Source organism: Lipotes vexillifer, unplaced genomic scaffold, assembly GCF_000442215.2.
Source record: "Lipotes vexillifer unplaced genomic scaffold, Lipotes_vexillifer_v1.1 scaffold272, whole genome shotgun sequence".
In the NCBI taxonomy this organism is placed as follows: domain Eukaryota; kingdom Metazoa; phylum Chordata; class Mammalia; order Artiodactyla; family Lipotidae; genus Lipotes; species Lipotes vexillifer.
The window spans coordinates 37,460-56,045 of NW_006772469.1; the positions used below are offsets into that span (position 1 = coordinate 37,460).

At 36.9% G+C, this 18,586-nt stretch overlaps 2 protein-coding genes across 2 annotated transcripts in view; one reads left to right on the forward strand and one right to left on the reverse strand.

Moving 5' to 3' along the window:
* The window catches only part of MRPS18C (mitochondrial ribosomal protein S18C), a 4,814-nt gene extending 3,043 nt beyond the window's left edge, over positions 1-1,771 (reverse strand). Inside the window, exons 1-2 of the mRNA XM_007447526.1 lie at positions 1,663-1,771; positions 849-901 (exon numbers count right to left, since the gene is read on the reverse strand). Coding sequence (XP_007447588.1) covers positions 849-901; positions 1,663-1,762 — 153 coding nt within the window. The 5' untranslated portion in view covers positions 1,763-1,771. The remainder of the gene's footprint in view (positions 1-848; positions 902-1,662) is intronic.
* A 412-nt stretch (positions 1,772-2,183) lies between these two features.
* The window catches only part of HELQ (helicase, POLQ like), a 40,215-nt gene continuing 23,812 nt past the window's right edge, over positions 2,184-18,586 (forward strand). The window contains 10 exon segments of the mRNA XM_007447527.1: positions 2,184-2,414; positions 2,417-2,505; positions 3,409-4,115; positions 7,771-7,949; positions 8,514-8,714; positions 9,541-9,613; positions 11,533-11,630; positions 12,764-12,862; positions 14,144-14,289; positions 17,320-17,559. Coding sequence (XP_007447589.1) covers positions 2,184-2,414; positions 2,417-2,505; positions 3,409-4,115; positions 7,771-7,949; positions 8,514-8,714; positions 9,541-9,613; positions 11,533-11,630; positions 12,764-12,862; positions 14,144-14,289; positions 17,320-17,559 — 2,063 coding nt within the window.

Consider the following 18,586-nt stretch of genomic DNA (forward strand, 5'->3'; position numbering starts at 1 on the left):
TGAACCGCTGTAGTGGTATGCAAAATTTCAAATAAATGGGACTGTGTGCCTTTTTCTGGGAGAGCCCATAGCTTTCATTAGTCTTAGTGGGTTTAATGACCTAAAGAGGAGCTCTAGTAATTTCTTTTACTCTCTTGACTATGGTGTGAATTAGATGACCAAGATGGATGCTCAGAGGGACTAGAGGGGTTCTTCTGTTTTTTTCCAACTCCTCAAATGTTCTTAGTCCAATTTACATTCAGCTTACCTGTAATGACTGTGTTCCTTCTCTACACTGTGCAAAGTGCTTTATATGGTCTGATTAGTGTCAAATTATCTTTGCCTGTAGCAAGAAAACCTATACTGCCCAAGTCCAATGATAGTACTTGAAACCCATAAAAATACATCTACAGTTTAGAAGAGACTGTACTTAATGTCCTGGTATAATTTTGATCCCGCATTTATTAAAGCAGCTGCCACACAGCCAAAGTGATGAATAGGAGGAAGACAGAATTGAATTTGAAATGAGGAAGAGAGCCAAGGTATATGTAAACTTTGTACAATCCCTTTGTTAGGTTTTCTGCAATTACTGCATGCACCAAAACTACCTTTTTAAATTCCCAAAGCACATATCTAGGAAGCAAAATATGGTGTTACAGAAGCCATGCTTCTTGCTAGGAATCTAGGGATTCTCTTACTTCAAAATTCACTTAAATAACTACTCAATAAATTATAGTTCTCCAACACAGACTAATGATTATCATCTTAATTGTTTTTGTCCTTCAGCTGAACTCTATTCAAATAGGAAAGACATAAGAACTTGGTCGTATTTGCAAATGCTTTATTAAAAGTAAGAAAAAAATTCTTACCAGGTCCTCATTGCTGGTTACCTGTTTATATTGTGAATAACTTCTCCACAGCACTGTAATTAAACAGAAACAGCAACGAACTTATTTTTGTTAGCTGAGCAGCTAAGGAAAGATTTTGCTTCTGTGGAGGCGAGATAAATTAAGGGACATAACAGAAAAGAAAGGTTTTATATTCATTATACTAACAAGGTTAAATGAAGGTTAAAAGTCTTCAGATTTGAGGCAGAGTTAGACTTAGGATAAATGTGCTTTCTGGGGCTTTGGGAAAAAGGCATATATATCCCCACCCATACAACCTCTCTGTTCCGGAAATTTATATTCCCTTCTCTCCATGGGAAGAGACAGATTTTAATGCAAACTGAAAGGCATTGTCATACCAAAGGGAAAATGAAAATTCGATTTTTACAGACAAGCACAAAGTAGATAAAAGTGCGTAAATGATAGATTCCAGGGGCCGTGTCACAATTTCGCCCAGATCTGGGCCCTCAGACATCTGGAATCTGCTGCTAGGTGACTGAAAATGCTCCTTCCTTACCAAGTCTACCCGAAGATCTTGGGCAAGTCCCTGCCTCTTTTTAAGAATCACCCCATCACTCTCCTCGTACGTTTAAAAAAAAAAAGTACTGGGCTATATTTCATGCCCTCTTCAGCTTTAAAATACTAGTCACGGGCCACTACAGATTCCCATTTACCTTGGAGAAAACTGCCTAGACACCGGAGCCCTTTAGCTAACAGTGACGACTCCACCGACCTAATTAGGGCTAAGCCAAACGGCTGCAATGCTATAAAGGAGCCTAGGATATGGAGACTTTACCTGCATGAGCCCCAGAATCTGTGAGGCAGACAGCAGCCGTTACGAAGTGCGTTAACGCTTTCCTTCCTAGCCCACTGCAAAGGGCTACCATAGCTGCCATGGTTCGTTGCTCCTCCTCTTCCTTTCCTTTTTCCAAACAGTCTGGACAAGCCACTTCCGGTATGCTTCCCCTGTTAGCCCAAGTACTCGGTTCAAAGGTTCCGAAGGCGAGCGCTGGGAATCCAAGGAAAGAGCAGGTGGGGATTTCTAGGCACCTGCGCAGTACCTTCCCGTTCTCCTCCTCTCCCTCTTGCCGCGCCGCAAGATTGGACGAAGAGAGGGCGGGCTCCTACGTCTGTGCTTCCGCTTCCGGTCCCAAAGCCCTGACAATTGGTTTGTGATCCTTCCCAAAGGTGGATGGAGAGGCGAGCGCCGTTTCCGCCTGTTGCTGCCCTCCCCACGTTGTTGCGCGCACTCCTTCAGCGGGGTTTGGCAGCTGGGTCACGCGGAGCGACATCCGGGCAGGGCCCCCAGCCCGTGCCATGGATGAAGGTTGTTCCCGCATCCGCCGGCGGGTGTCGGTCCGCAAAAGGAACCGTCGTAGCTTGGAGAGCGGTTTTGCCGACCTCACCGCGGCCGAGCTTAAGCCCGGCGATGAGGAGGAGGACGAGGACGAGGAGACGGTGGCTGGGAGCCGGCGGCGAAAAACCATGGACGTGCAGCCGGTCGAGGTACAGCCCCGTCACCTCTCAAATTCCCCTGAGTTCCACGTTCCATTTCCTACCTGTGGGGTGATGATAGAAAGTCAGGTCTCCCACTGCGCATGCTCACTGAAAGAGGCGCGGGAGACCAGCTGAAGAAGGCGTGGTTGGAACGCCAAAAAGTTTGGCAGTTCACTTCCCAGGTGCAAACAATTGACCAATTATCTACTAGCCTTCGTGGGCTTACCTCGTCTTTGTTATCGCTGTTAATCTTCACCTGTGAGGTGTTGCATTGTTAGCCCCATTTTTATATAGATATGAAACCCCGAGACAGAAGTTGTACATGCAGCAAGTGGCATGACCGAGACGCAAACCTAGACTTCCAAGTTTCTGCTGCTCCTTGTACTAAAAGTCTACCATTTTATTGCTAAAAGTCTACCATTTATTATGTGCTGGGTACTTTGTTAAACTATTTACGTTATCTAGATTTTACAACAGAAATCTGGCCCTGAGAAGTTAAGAAACTACGTTTCCTACTCCAAATCTTGGGTTCTTAATCACTCCCCTATATTGCTACCTCTAAATTCCATCTCTTCTGTTTATAGACCATACCAAGTCAGACAATCCCTTTCAATTCCAGATTTCTAAGAACAATCTCCTTGGAGTGTCCAGTGGTACAAGCATGATTTTATTACAGGCCAGTCTCTGCAGATTGGAGTATCGGAGGTGAAACGGCACTGCGGTTATCAGAAACTTCTCCCCTTCCAGTAGATGGTTATCGGTCTTGCTGCCATTTTAAAGGATTTAGCACTAGCTTAAGAATTAGGATCCCAGCATCACTAGGAGGACAGTTTATGCCAGTCACTTAACCTCTCTGGGCCTCCATTTCTTGATCTGTAAAATGGGATGATAGTATCTATTTTATAGGCTGATTTACATTTAGGTCTGTGATCCATAAGTGACCATATAATTATATGCTTGATAGAGCCCTCAGCTGGAACTTTTATTCTTATTGAAGCTAGAATTGACCATAAATCTTTTTGTTTTCTTTCCAGAATATTGACAGTGAAGAGGACATGTTTGGTGACTATGATAGCTTTGCTGAAAACTCTTTTTTAGCTCAAGTTGATGACCTGGAACAAAAATATTTGCAACTTCCTGAACATAGGAAACATGCTACAGACCATGCCACTGAAGATCTTTGTTCAGAAAGCATTAAACACAACACACTCAGCATTACTACTGTAGGCCACTGTACTGAATTAAAAATAGATGAGCACACGAAGAGCCAGAGCGGACATGAAGATGTCTTTATTGATCCTGAAGCTGATGTTTTGTATGATATACCTTCTTCACAGGTTTTATTCTTTGAAAATTTATATAACTCTTCAAATGATTTGGGTGATCCATCTACTGAAGAGAGAGATTGGAACTCATCCTCTCACAAGACTGTGAACGAGGAATTGCCCATTAATAACGTAGAGCAACCACAGCAAACTGATGAATCCTCTTCTAAAGTCAGAACAAGTTCAGATGCGAATAGGAGAAAAAGTCTTAAAGATCATCTAAAAAATACCATGACTGGAAATGCCAAGGCCCAAACACCAGTATTTTCTAGGACTAAACAGCTCAAAGAGACTCTTCTATCTGAAGAAATTAATGTTGCTAAGAAAACAATTGAGTCATCATTAGATGACCTTGGTCCTTTTTATTCATTACCCAGCAAAGTGAGAGACCTTTATGTTCAGTTCAAGGGAATTGAAAAATTATATGGTAATGTTTTTTGCTAGAATGAAAAAAATTTACCATCATCACCGTAATATTGATGCAAATCAAAAGAAAACCGATGCTTCCATGGTCATATTTCTCCCCTTAAAACAAATGGAAACATCAGTCCTCTCTGAGCCTTCCATCCCTATTCTGCTACTATTGAACTTCTTTCCTTCCCTTCGTGGTCACACTTCTCCAACGTGTTATCCTTGCTGCCTCCCTTTCCTCACTTCAGATAATTCCCAGTCCACTCCAACTCTGGGTTCTGTGCTGTCACTTAGATATAATGACTAGGGGGTCGCAACTCAGTGATACTTTTAGTTCTTACCTTCTTTGACAGTTGCTTACCTGACAAAATTGACCAAACTCTTCTTGAAACACCCATTTCTTGACTTCTTGACATTCCACTCTTGGATTTTTTTCTCTGGTTGTCTAGCTGCTCCTCAGTTTTCTTAGCTAATGCTTCCTTAGCTGGCTCTTACTTTACTACCAAAACTTAGTTGCTGAAATTCCATTGACTACTAATATGTCTTGAGTGAGAGAAGTCAGTATTTGTAAAACTGACTGAACTGTTTAGTTTGATTAAAACTAAACATTTTTAAGGGCAGCTAACATTAGAATTTAAGTGCAAAGAAATAGTATTAATAATAATTCATTTGTCTTGTAACGTTTTTCAAAAATCCTGGGTCCTTGCATATATTTCAAATATGTGTCATTTTAGACAGAATGGACACTTGCTTCCATCCCTGAAGAGCAGCCTATCATCCAATTACTTCAAAATTATTTCTGAAACTCCTAAGTTAGTATCTTATGAACCACATGAAAACATGAGTTCGCACCTCGGGAGAAGACAGTCAGGTTGGAGAAATAGGACTACAGGAAACAAAGTCTAATATAAGGCTCTACAAGAGTCTAACAAATTCTAAATTGCAAGGTTTGCAGTTTAAGAGCTACAGGTGTATATTGCCGTTGAAGTAGATGTTAACTTTCTTCCCTCTGCTTTTCTCCTAGCACCTTGTTTTTTGTCTAATCTGCATCTCCTGCCAGAATGAGTACCCTGAGGACAGGGCTCTATCTAACTCATCTTTTTCTTATGTGACTAGCACTGTGCCTGGTACACTCTGGTAGGTTCTCAACTGCTGGGGTTTGTCAGCCTAGTTATGAATTCTGGCCATGTCACCTAAACACAGGTTTTGCATTCTGAGCCTTAGTTCCTGCTCTGTTAAAAAGGGATAATAATAATAGTTGTTTTTCCAATTCTGTGTCAAGGACATGCCAAATTAGACGTTGGTAGTGACTGTCAGTAGTTATATTGATTGCTTCTAAGTAAGAGCTTCAGTAAATAACTTTTTGGCTGCGTTGGGTCTTAAGCTGCAGCACTCAGGATCTTTGTTGCAGCATGCAGGATCTTTCGTTGTGGCATGTGGGCTTCTCTCTAGTTGCAGCACGCGGGCCTAGTTTGCCCTGTGGCATGTGGAATCTTAGTTCCGGACCAGGGATCGAACCCGCTTCCCCTGCATTGGAAGGCGGATTCTTAACCACTGGACCACCAGGGAAGTCCCAGTAAATAACTTTTTAAAATCTCTTTTTATTTGTAAATCTGGCTTAAGGATGACCAAGTTAAAGCACAAATATGTGTGCTACATTTCATTGAGCTACAACAATGCTTCTCAAAGTGCAGTTCTTACTACAGCATCAGCATCACCTGGAAATTTGTTGAAATGCACATTCCCAGGCTCCACCCTAGCCCTCCTGAATCAGAACCTTGGGGTGGGACCTAGCAATCTGCTTTAGTAAGTCCTCCAAGTTATTCTGATGTGTGGAAAGTTTGAGAGCTACTGAGCTAGAGAACTTCAACCTTAAACTTATTTTTGCCTCTTAAGTGTAGTATTATGCTTAATTTGTTTTATAGAAATGTTGGGAACTAAGTTAATGTAACTTTTTTTTTTTTTAGTGTGTGAAGATAGATGTTATTCCTAAATATTCATTATTTTGGTCATTTTATACGTTAAAACTCGTGAGTTGGATAAAATGTGGATATGGTCAAGTTGTATTTTCACACAAACATCTGCAGTTTGATAACTAGTGGGTGATACTAGTCTGAAGTATTTTTTAATATTTAAGTATTAAACATTCAATTTAAATATTTTTGAAAATTTTTTATTTAAGCATAGTTGATTTACAATATTAGTTTCAGGTATACAACATAGTGATTCAGTATTTTTGTAGATTATACTCCATTTAAAGTTATTACAGGGGACTCCCCTGGCAGTCCAGTAGTTAAGACTCCATGCTTCCACTGTAGGGGGCACAGGTTCGATCCCTGGTCAGGGAACTAAGATCCCACATGCAGCACAGCACAACCAAAAGATAAAAAAATAAGTAAATAAAATAAAGTTATTACAATATAATGGCTGTATTTTCCTGTGCTGTAAAATATTGAGATACTTTTAAAGTAAAAATACATAGTCATTTGCAAATATTTCAGGCTGCAAAGAATTACATCATATGATTGTGCAATAATTCAGTCTTTACCCCTTGATGGCTCTTTGTTAATATACAAACAATGCTATGGTGAACATCTTGCACATAACCTATATATATACATACCCTTGCTTTTATTTCTGTAGGTGTAGAGTTCTACAGGCAATACTGCTAGATCAAAGGCAGTGTGCAGTTTTATTTTTGATGCTGCTAGATTGCTTTCCAAAAAGATTGTAGCAGTTTATGCTTTCGTCAACCACACACAAATGCCTGTTCATGTCCACTCTAGTAAACTCTGGATTTTATGTGTGGGGGCTTTTTTTTGGGTAGCTGTTTAACATTTTTTATTTGTTTATTTTGCCAACCTAATAGGTAACAATAGAGCATCTTTTCGTGTATTAGCCATTTGCATTTCTCCCTGGTGTGAAATGTCTTGTCATATCTTTTGCCCATTTTTCGAGGGATAAAAATGATGCATAGTTTGAAGACTTTTGATGATCCACATTGTCAAATTTTCCTACAGAGTAGTTATACTAGTTTTCACATTGTTTCTGATCTGATGTGATCCTTTTCATAAATTCCACCTTGCTAAGTTGTAGAAATCCTGGATGTCCTAGTTAATAATCCTAGTCTTTTATGGTTTAAACAGTCTCATCAATCAGTTTAAGGTGGTATTCAGGCCATTCAAACTTCAGCTCCCTGTGAGAGCTGGTTGAATAGTCTTTCTTACTTTGTGTAAAACCTCATAAATTTTATTCCTCCTCGCCCTGTTTCTCTCTAAGATGGTATTTGGGTGAATGAGGAAGGGAAGCTTACACAGTGTCCTTGCAGAACATAAGAGGAAGGCCTTAGAATTCACACAGATCCTTGAAGTGCCCGTTAGCCCCTCCATGTCCCAGGTGACATCTCTTGTCCAGCAGGTGCTGTCTGCCCTGTGGAATCTTAGACCGCAGCCTGCAGTTGGCAAATAGGTGGGCTAGTTGCCCACCTCACTGACCAGGCCTGAACTAGAATGCACACCATGCATTGGGGATTTTGACAGTTAACATTGATATATAGTTATATTTATCACTGAGAAGATGCTACACAGGGAAAGATTTGATTTTTTTCTTCTTAGAAAACTTTGAGATTGTAGAAGGGGAAAATAAGGCTTTTTTTTTTTTCAATTCCACAGAATGGCAACATGCTTGCTTAACATTGAATTCTGTGCAAGAAAGAAAAAATTTAATATATTCCTTGCCAACAAGTGGTGGAAAAACCCTCGTGGCTGAGATTTTAATGCTGCAAGAACTGCTTTGCCGGCGAAAAGATGTTTTAATGATCCTACCATATGTGGCAATTGTTCAAGAAAAGGTGTGATTTTTTTTTTTTAACAAGTGGTATTTGCTAATGTAATTTCGACATTCAGATATAAAAGCTAGCATAAATGTAACAACTTTCTACTGACTGAGAAAAGGTATCTCTATTAATGATGGAGAATTATTATTTTTAGGATGTGCAAATACAGTGTGGAGTACTTAACTGAAAATCTCTTCTAATTACCTGTTTCAGAAGGGGTTTTATTTTTTTCTAAACCTGTGGATGAAACTCCATTTTACATGTTGTATTGATATTTAGCCTGCTTTTTCAAGCAGAAACTAACCAATTACTTTATCAAAATAAATGAGTTATTCTGATTTTTTTAACATCAGAGGAGACACTTAAAATTTATATTATCTAGTTTAAAAGTGGCATTTATTTGCAAAGATTAATACAGTAATTATGACATTTCTTATATATATATAGGTGTGTATTATCTGTGACCTTGTTCCCATTGTCAGTATTAAACACTATTTTAGATTTTTTTAAATCCCTGTGAACACTTAATAATTAGGGTTCTTATCTGATTTTTTTTGCTTATTTTAACTAATATTCTAGATTTCAGGTTTGTCAAGTTTTGGTGTAGAACTGGGTTTCTTTGTTGAAGAATATGCTGGAAGCAAAGGAAAATTTCCTCCAATTAAAAGAAGGAAAAAGAAATCACTATATATTGCCACTATTGAAAAAGGACATAGTCTTGTGAACTCCTTGATTGAAACCGAAAGGATTAACAGTCTGGGTCTGGTTGTTGTAGATGAGGTTGGTTACTCCATTTATTAATTTATCAACATTTTTATTATACTAACATTATTATGTGGATCTGCTTAATACCTTTATGAAAATAAGTAATTTATTTTAATATATAGATAACACAAAGACGTTTCATGCATGGTAATCTTTCTTTAAACATTTTTTATTTCTTTAATGTATCTGTTTTATTTATTTTTGGCTGCATTGGGTCTTCGTTGCTGCGCGCGGGCTTTCTGTATTTGTGGCGAGTGGGGGCTACTCTTCATTGTGGTGCACGGGCTTCTCATTGCTGTGGTTTCTCTTCTTGTGGAGCACGGGCTCTAGGTGCACGGGTTTCAGTAGTGGCATGTGGGCTCAGTAGTTGTGGCTTGTGGGCTCAGTAGTTGTGACTCGTGGGCTTTAGAGCGCAGGCTCAGTAGTTGTGGTGCACAGGCATAGTTGCTCTGCGGCATGTGGGATCTTCCTGGACCAGGGCTCGAACCTGTGTCCCCTGCATTGGCAGGCGGATTCTTAACCACTGCACCACCAGGGAAGCCCCCATGCATGGTAGTCTTAAATTCAGTTTTGTGTCAAGTGTTTCTTGAGTGAATATATGTATATATGTTCAGTTTTATAATAGTACTTATGAATTGCAGATGCCAGAATGTTGTACTGGGGACAACCTCATTAACTTAAGATACCAGTGAAATAATGTATATATACTCTAGTTGCCATAACGAAAGTGCTTGAGTTATAAAGCAAAGATTGCTTCTTCATTTCATCCAATGTATGCTTGTTTTATTTAGGTATTTTATGCAGATTTACTTTTCTCTCTTTTTTTTTTTAAATCTCGAAGTTACACATGATTGGTGAAGGAAGCCGTGGGGCTATACTGGAAATGACTTTAGCAAAAATCCTCTACACTAGCAGTAAGTATTCTTTCAGATGTGGTCACTAATTGATTTATAATCAAGAGACCTATAAAAGACTTAATTCTGTCACTAGCTAGATTATGTAACCTAGAGTAAGGTACTTAAGCTTTCTGCCTTAGTTTTTTATGTCTAAAGTAAGCTTATAAATTTTTGTTGGAAGAATGGATGAGTGAGTAGAATTGTGAAGATAAATGAGGTTAACATTTGAGGATGTCCCCTATCAGTATCCTCCACTTACTAGCTATGTGTGCTTAGGCATGTGACTCAACCTCTCTTTCTTCATCTGTAAAATGCGGATAATAATGGTACTAACCAGATGGGATTGTTGTGAGGATTATATGAGTTAACACATGTAACGGACGCATTCAGCCATGCCTAGCACGTAGCACAATAAGGGTTTGCTGTTGTTGCCACCATCAGTATGATCATCATACCAAGAAAACATTGTATATAAATAGTCACTTTAAGGAGCTATTTTACAACATCAGATAGTCTTTAAATGTATATGAAATATTCTAAATATCTTCTCTATTATTTTTTGATATACTATTGCAATAGCTTATTAGTTATATATTGTTAACAGTTTATATACAGAAAATTATTAATCATAAAGGTCAGATCTTAAGAATTATTTTAAAAATTTTGATAACAGTGGTATTTAGGCAGGTTGTAGCACTTTATAATCATTTATTAAAAAAATATTTAGTACCCCCTGTGCATCAGGCCCTGCCTTTATCAAACCTATATTTTAGTGAAAGTGAACAGATAATAAGCAGATAAACAAGAAAACATACAGTGTGTCAGATGATGACAAATTTTATGGAAAAATATAAAGCAGAGGAAGAGGGGAAAATGATCATCTACTTGTCAAATCCAGTGTACACTGACTGTCCTTGTCTTAATTTCTCTTCAGCGTTTGATTATTTATCATTCATTTTTCCTTTGGATGCTGAAACATCATTCTGTCTTGGTTTCCCTACTATCTGTCTGTAAGACTGATCATGTGTTAGCATTGAGAGATAGCATAGCATAATGGCTAAGGGCAGACTCTGGAGCTGGATTCAAATCCTGGCTCACTTTTAACTTTGTCTGTGACCTTGGGCAAGTTATAGTAACTGTGCCTCTTTTTCCTTATGCATCAAAAATGGACGATAGTAATAGAACCTTCCTCACTGAGTTGCTGTGAAGATAGCATGAGTCAGTCTTTGTACAGCATCTAACATAGTACCTGCACATAATGGACATGTGTTTGCTACTGCTGTATACTTATTTGTCCTTCTGTCACCAATGCCTTACACTTAATAGATATTTGAATGAAAGGAATCTCTTTAGTTTCTCCTTTTGTTCTCCTTTGTGACACTGCTTTCTAAGCGTATTCATCATGTACATTGGTGTTACCATAGATGCATCTTAGACTCTTCTCTTGTTTCTTACTTCATACAATTTCTGCTAATTCTCATCCATACTCATGACTTCAAGGGCTCCTTGTGTTTGATGGCTCCCAATCTGTGTTACCAGCTTATACCTCTCTTCTGAGTAATATCATCTGCCAGATTAATACTCTGGTATTATACAGTTGACCGTTGAACAACACAGGTTGGAACTGCATGTGGATTTTTTTCAATAGTAAGTACTACAGTACCACATGATCTGTGGTTGGTTGAATCCAGGGATGCAGAACTGAGGATATGGAGGACTGACTATAAGTTTTACACGGATTTTCGACTGTGAAGCAGGTTGGTACCCCTAACCCTCGTGTTGTTCAAGGGTCAACTGTGTTGGTATTTTTCTTACCTGCCCCCTCTTTCTCAAATCACTCAGGAAGAATAAGAACACTAAAAGGTTGCTAAAATTATTGTTATGATATACTAAGTAACACGTTTTCCTCAATACTTTGGGTTTTGTTTTTTTTTTAGAAACAACTCAAATTATCGGTATGAGTGCAACATTAAACAATGTTGAAGACCTACAGGAGTTCCTGCAAGCAGAATATTACACGAGTCAGTTTAGACCAGTATGTACCTAAGGTTTGGTTTGTTATGTATCATCTATTTAGAAAGAAAAGTAGCAAATGTACTGTATAAAAATTCTAAGAGTAGTGAAGGAACATAATGCCACTCACCATGGCTAAATGGTAGCAAGTTTGTGTGTAGAGGTCAGGGATCTTGGCTTGGGTCAGTACTGTATGGGTAACACCTGGAACAGTGCCTGACCCATGGGCCTTCAATAATATTTATTGAATGGAATTTTTCAGACCCATTCTGCTTTTCTACTTTATATTCTGTAAGGTAAATTTTTTCATTCAGTGAGAATTTAGTGACTCATGTTTCAAGTTATTGGCACATTAAAAAATTTATCTTAAAAGTTAAAATATTTTCAAATATTCATGCTTTGGTAGTTTTAATGCTTTTTTTAAATAAGTTAAGACTTCACATGGATTTAAATTTAAACTCCCCAATAATAGTATTCCTAAAAGACTTGAAGAAAGTAAATAAATGTAGTTCAGTTATTCGAAAGTAACTTATAATGTACACATACTCTGTTTGTAGTTTCTGTGTCTAAATAGGTTTTCAGAAAATAATTTTTTTAGAATCACCAAATTTTAATTTGAAATTTAGTGTTTTTACATTTGCACCAAATATGAGAATTTTCAAGAGACATTTTCTGACCTTAATTGTCAAATTAGATGCTGTTCTTTTAAAAATTCAATGAGCTGTATTCACAAGTTTTTTTTTCTAAAAATAGTTAAATTAATAATTTGGTCATTTTTAGATTAAAACTGATGACTAATGAAGCTTTAAATCTTGAGGAATACCACAAATAAATCCTTAATAAAAGATAGGGTGTGAACACTTGACTCATTTATACTTCCTCTTGTGACACATACAAGTATCTGATTTTCTTTTAGGTATGTGGCTATTCAATTCATAAGTATTTCTTCAAGGATATTAATCCCTGTTTTGATTTAAAGGGGAAAATAAACTTAGATGGGAAAGAAATAACTTTTAAGTTGAAGCATTCTACATACCTTAGAAAAGCTAAAATTTTTGTATATCTTTCCTTTTTACAACATATTTTACAAAATTTGATACTCTGGAAAAAGGAATTTACATGTGATATTAATTGCAAATGTCCTTTGAATTCGAGGTTGAATTAAAAGAATATCTGAAAATAAAGGACACAATATATGAGGTTGACAGCAAAGCTGAGAATGGCATGACTTTTTCACGTCTTCTTAACTATAAGGTAACCTTGATAATCCCTGAAGGTGAGGTTCCCAGACTTTGTGCCCGGCTTCCCTGGGGCACCACAAAAGAGTTGCATGGGTACCATGGGGTAGTTTAGTTGTTTCAGAGAAACAGCTGATGCTTGACAACTCTTGGACACCATACAAACTACTGGTTCAAGATAGGCAGTTTCCTATGTCAACATTAGATCACACTACCTTACTTTCTACAATATTGTATCTTTGTGAAGTTGGGGGTTGTTTTTGCACTTACTGTAAGCAAATACCATGTGAAAATCAATGTGGGACAGGAAATGAGGATTTATAAGGTTTGAAAGACTGCAGGGCCCAGTTGTGTGCACATCCTGTTAGTGGGCTCTGATGGTTATTTAAGAATGAAATAAAAAAAATTTTTATTCAGTTGATGTGTATTATTTATTAAGATGGCTGCTAATTTGTGAGGAAATACATACTTATTAAGTTGTTTGGACCTAACTACCTAAGAATCAGAACTGTTAGTTATTTCTTTTGACCTTGGGGCTCCAGGAACCAAGAACGTTTGGAGACCTCTCCCATAAATGTTTATTCATTCAGCAACAACAGCAAAACAAGAAGAAATATTTGTGGGCTGTATAGCTCAGATACTGGTGTATGAAAATGTTAGTGTATACTATGTTAACATTCTGTGATTTATGTGAAGGACATTAAAAGGGGAAGAAAGGGATTTTACAACAGTTTTAGAATTCTATAAAGGTATATTATTCTAAATCTATCTTAATTAGTTTTCAGTAAAGTTGAAGTGAGGAGATTTTAAATAACTTTACATTTTTCTTCATGTTCTTTGAGTTCTTTGCATCTGCTTGATAAATATATTTTTTATTTCTGAAAATATGTCCTGTAGTATGATTGAATCTATGTTTTTGAAAACTGTTAGTAAAGCAGGAGGTTTAGCTTATTTATGCAGTTCTTTGACTATTATTAGGATCAATCTGTGTTTCTGTGGACTTTTTCTGCTTCAGTGGAGATGGGCGTGCAGTGGGGTTATTAATAACATTAACTATTTTCACTTCCTTTATTTAAAACTAGATACACCTAACGAAACCCTAATAACCCAAGAGAAAAGTGGGACTTAACATTTTGCTGTTTAATATCGGTTGTATCTTTTCTTTTAAATGATAAGTTCAAAATTATGGTTGGTTTACTTACCTTTCAAAGCTTACCTTTTTACTTACCTTTTACACTAGTAAAATGAAAGGCTTTCATGGTTGCTAACTACTTTGTTCCTAAATCTTGTTGTGCAGTATTCTGATACTCTGAAAAAGATGGATCCTGATCACTTGGTAGCATTGGTGACAGAAGTTATTCCCAATTATTCCTGCTTAGTTTTTTGTCCCACTAAGAAGAACTGTGAAAATGTAGCAGAAATGATATGCAAAATTTTAAGCAAGTATGTTACTCTTTTAAAAATATTGTTTCATTTTTATTATGATTTACATGCTGTATGTTCTGTTTATTCAACAAGCACTAATTACTTCTTACAGAACATTATACTAAGTTGTTATAATAGATTCTAAAGGCCCTGACCTTGAAGAAAGTTGAACTGTGAAATTCACATATGTGAAATGGCCAGAGAAAAATTCTACCTGTAAGAGAACACTGACTAATATAATGGCTTGGCTGCACAGTGAATCGTCTTGGAGCCTTTTTAAAATTTCAGTGCCCAAGCTACATCCAAGACAAATCAGAATATATGGGAGTGGGACCCAGGCACCATTATTTTGTAAAGCTCCTAGGCAGAGTCCAACATGCAGCCAAGGTCAGCTGCTGGCCTACATGATCAGAGGACTGATCACTAATCACTGTGTGGATGAATCATATCTTCAGCTTAACTTTCTTTTTAATTAAGTACTGTTGCCTTTGTTTTCTTAGTAAACTTCACACTTAGGTTGTGTGGACATTTGAATTGAATTTCCTAAATAATTAAGAAATGTATTAGTTTGTAATTTTATACTATAAAATTTTAATGTTGGTTCTGTCATAGAGATAAGTATAAAATGAACTTAAGTATGAACAGTTTAGTTTTTTCTGTACCTTTTTGTCCCATGTGTACTTTTATCATATTTTTCAGACTTCTTTTTGGCCCCTGAGCCAGTGCTATCTCACTGTTCACAGACCAGTACTATGGATTCTAACGTAGCCATCCTCTGCCTCCCCTCCCAATCCTGCTGTCATCATGGATTGATCTAATATAGAGTTAAATTCATTGACTAGCGCAGAGATGCAGATGTTCGGGATAAAGCTCAGGAGTTTCCCATCTCAGTAACAGAGTCTGCCTTTACAGTGGTGATGTAGACTATAAAAACCTAAGGAAATTAAATTATCATTGAGGTATTCTCAGTAAATCAGTTGTTTTCTTAGAATAAGGTAGTGTAGCAGTGACTAAGTGATGGGGAAATTTAGAGACAAACTTTTGACTGGGAGATGTGAGGTTTATTATTAGTCAAGTTATATCCTTGATTTATTTTGCTTTTTGGCAGTTTGGCAGTTTTTGGCAGTTTGCTTTAGCAGTTTATTTGGGTCATAAATGTTTATGTTTAATATTGAATTACTTAAAAATTTGGTTCTCCAGAACCCTTAGTTAATGAATTATTATGGACACTTGATACTTTCTTAAACTCTTTCTGAAGGAAAACTTCCTCTAAAATACATTTTCCGTATTACTTGCTGCTTTCGTAAGGTGAATGTTCTGAGTATAGCTTAGCCCCCTTTTTTGGTGGCTGTTGGCTAAAATGTCATGTTTAGAGCATACTTTTTTACATTATTCTATAGTTTACATGTAGATGAAGTAAAATCTGGGGCTAAATGGTTTCTGATCTCAGTATTGTCCTTAAAACGTAATTTCATGAGAGTCCTGGAATATCAGTCTATGTCTTAATGATTTGCCTCCTAATCAGAAACTTCATGTGAAGCAGGTATAGTAAAATCACCTAGAATATGCTTGTATGTCTAAGTGCAAAGACTGAAGCAGATTTTTTCCCAAGTGATTGTCTCAATCTCAAGGAAAATTATCTTTTTTATAGCTATTACCACCTTTGACTTCTAAGTTAAGGATGTCTTTTAAACACTATTTGCTGACAACTGCCAGAGCTCTGGTCATATCACTTTCCCTAAAAATGTCCCTGAAAATGATACCACAGTGCTTCTTAGCCTAGAATTCATGCTAAGATAATGACTCAACTTACTTTTCCATCCTTATTTCTTCCTTTCTTTATCCACCCTGCACTTCATCCAGACTGAACTTCTTGTCTTCTTTGTTTATTCTTGAACTTCCCATTTCCATGCCTACAATCCTGCTTTACCCTCTGCCAACACTGCACTTTCCTGCCCCCTCATTGCTGCCTCTCTAACACCTGTTCTTCAAGGCCCAGCTCACATCTCAATTTCTCCCACAAAACCCTTCTCCATATAATTATGTCTTATCTGGTCAGTTACAAATAATGTCTCCCTTCTCTAAAATTATAAGGTCATTATCCATAAGTCTTAATTCCTTGAGAAGGATTTGTCCCTTTCAGGACCTCAAACACTGGCCGGAAAGTAGTAACATAAAGTCTGCTGCTCCCTACTCAGCGGCCACTTCTAGTTCTTGCACTGATGACTCTTGACCACTTTCTTCCCAATTCTTCACTGTCTCCTGGCCTCCCATTTCTCAGCTTCATGTGCAATGACTGTCCTTGTGCAGTTAGCACCAGCCAGAGCTCTCTGTGCTTTCCATGAAGCATGCTAAAACAACATAGGGCTGTGTGTATTATATCTTGGACTATATTTGTTTGCTACTGGTATTCAGAAGTTGTTGCTTTGTAGTCAGTTAGTAGTTAGTTGTACTTAGTCTTTCTTTCCTTTGTTTCTTTTCTAGAAGGGAATTTAAAATAATAGATGCTTCTAGGTAAGAAGACATTGTAGGATATTACTGAGGCTTCTAAAATGCTAGAGTTTAGACAGTGTTTTACATATAATTCATATGATTTAATAATATGTTTTCATCTTCAGAGAAGAAAATTTATGACTTAAAACAAATCATCTTCACTAAAGATGTATGTTCTTGTGAAAAAATAATTGTAACATCTAGAGCAGGGGTCTACACCTGGAGTTCATGTATTCATAGGAGGTACAGGATTGAACTTCAGGAAGTCCATGAATCCTTGAAATTATATGCAAAGTGTTGTGTTTATGTGAATATTTTTTTCCTTAGTTTTAAGCAGATTTTCACAGGGCTCTGTGATCCACAAAAAGGTTCAGAGAAACTGCCTAATAGCTAATGAAGTCAAATCAAAATTCTAAGAACATTCTATGTATTTATATCAATAAAAGTAATAAGTTCTTTTAAAAAAAGAATGTTTACATGCACATACTGAAATTAAAATTTTAGGTACTTTGTCACTATAGGATCAAGGGTTAATGTCTAACATCTTTTTCCCAGGGAATATCTGAAACACAAAGAGAAAGAAAAACATGAGGTGATTAAGAACTTGAAGAATATCAGCAGTGGCAACCTGTGTCCTGTTTTAAAGCACACCATCCCATTTGGAGTTGCTTATCACCATAGTGGTTTAACGAGTGATGAAAGGAAGCTCTTGGAGGAGGCCTACTCCGCAGGAGTTCTCTGCCTTTTTACCTGCACATCCACCCTAGCAGCAGGTGTTAACCTACCAGCTCGAAGGTAAGATATAAGTCATTGTTGGCCGGTCTCAAAACTTTCCAGTTCCTAGCTTGCCAACAGTTTTTTTTGTTTTGTTTTATTCTTTCTCAGTAGTGGGTGAGAATTTATCAAATGTTCTTTTCAGCATTTGCTTAGTTGATTGTTTGGTTTATTTACTTTAATATTTTAATGAAAAATAACACTAGTAGATTTCTTGCTGTTAGAATTCCTTCTTTCTTTGTTACTCTCCCTATCTGGTTTTGATGTTATGGTTTATTATCCTGGTTGTGTAGAAACAGTTGGCAAGCTTTTGACCATGTTTTATGATCTGAAAGAGTTTATTTAACAGATTTCCTTGAAACTTTAGAGAACTCATCCATAAAGACTTTTGAGTCTAGTGTCTTTTTTTAAAGAGTAGATCCTTGATTATCATTTTGGTTATTACCAGTATAATTGATTTCTACTCTTTGTCATTTGTGACATTTTTTCAAAAAATGGTCAGTTTTTATAAATCATCCATGAGATTTAAAAAAATATGTATTTTCTGTTGGGTATGTAGTTTCATATAGCTCAATGTATAACAGTTATTAGTCATCAGCTCCTCCTTTTTCTTTGTGATTCTTTGATTTGTCAGTCTCCCACTGTAATTATGAAGTTGTCAACTTCTCCTTTTTACATTTTTAAAAGTTCTTGCTTTGTATTTCAAAACTACATATATAAAGGTTTACTGCAAATATCTTATTGCTGAATTGTACCTTTTATGAGTAGAATACATCCTTGTTTTCCTCATTTAGTGATTTTATGTTGAATACTGGGACTACATTTTTTGCCAAGTATATTTTTTTCTATTCTTTCATTTTCAAACTCTGTCACTGGTTAAGTTTTCTGTTTTTTCAGACAATTGTTGAAATAAAAAAGGAAGTTATGTATCCTATTTCTCTTATTTCAATGGTTACTCTTAAATTTTTTAGCAGTTGTAAAACTGTTAAAAAAACACAACTGTGTTTTTCTGTATTTTAGAATTAATCAATAACTATATTCCCTGCTG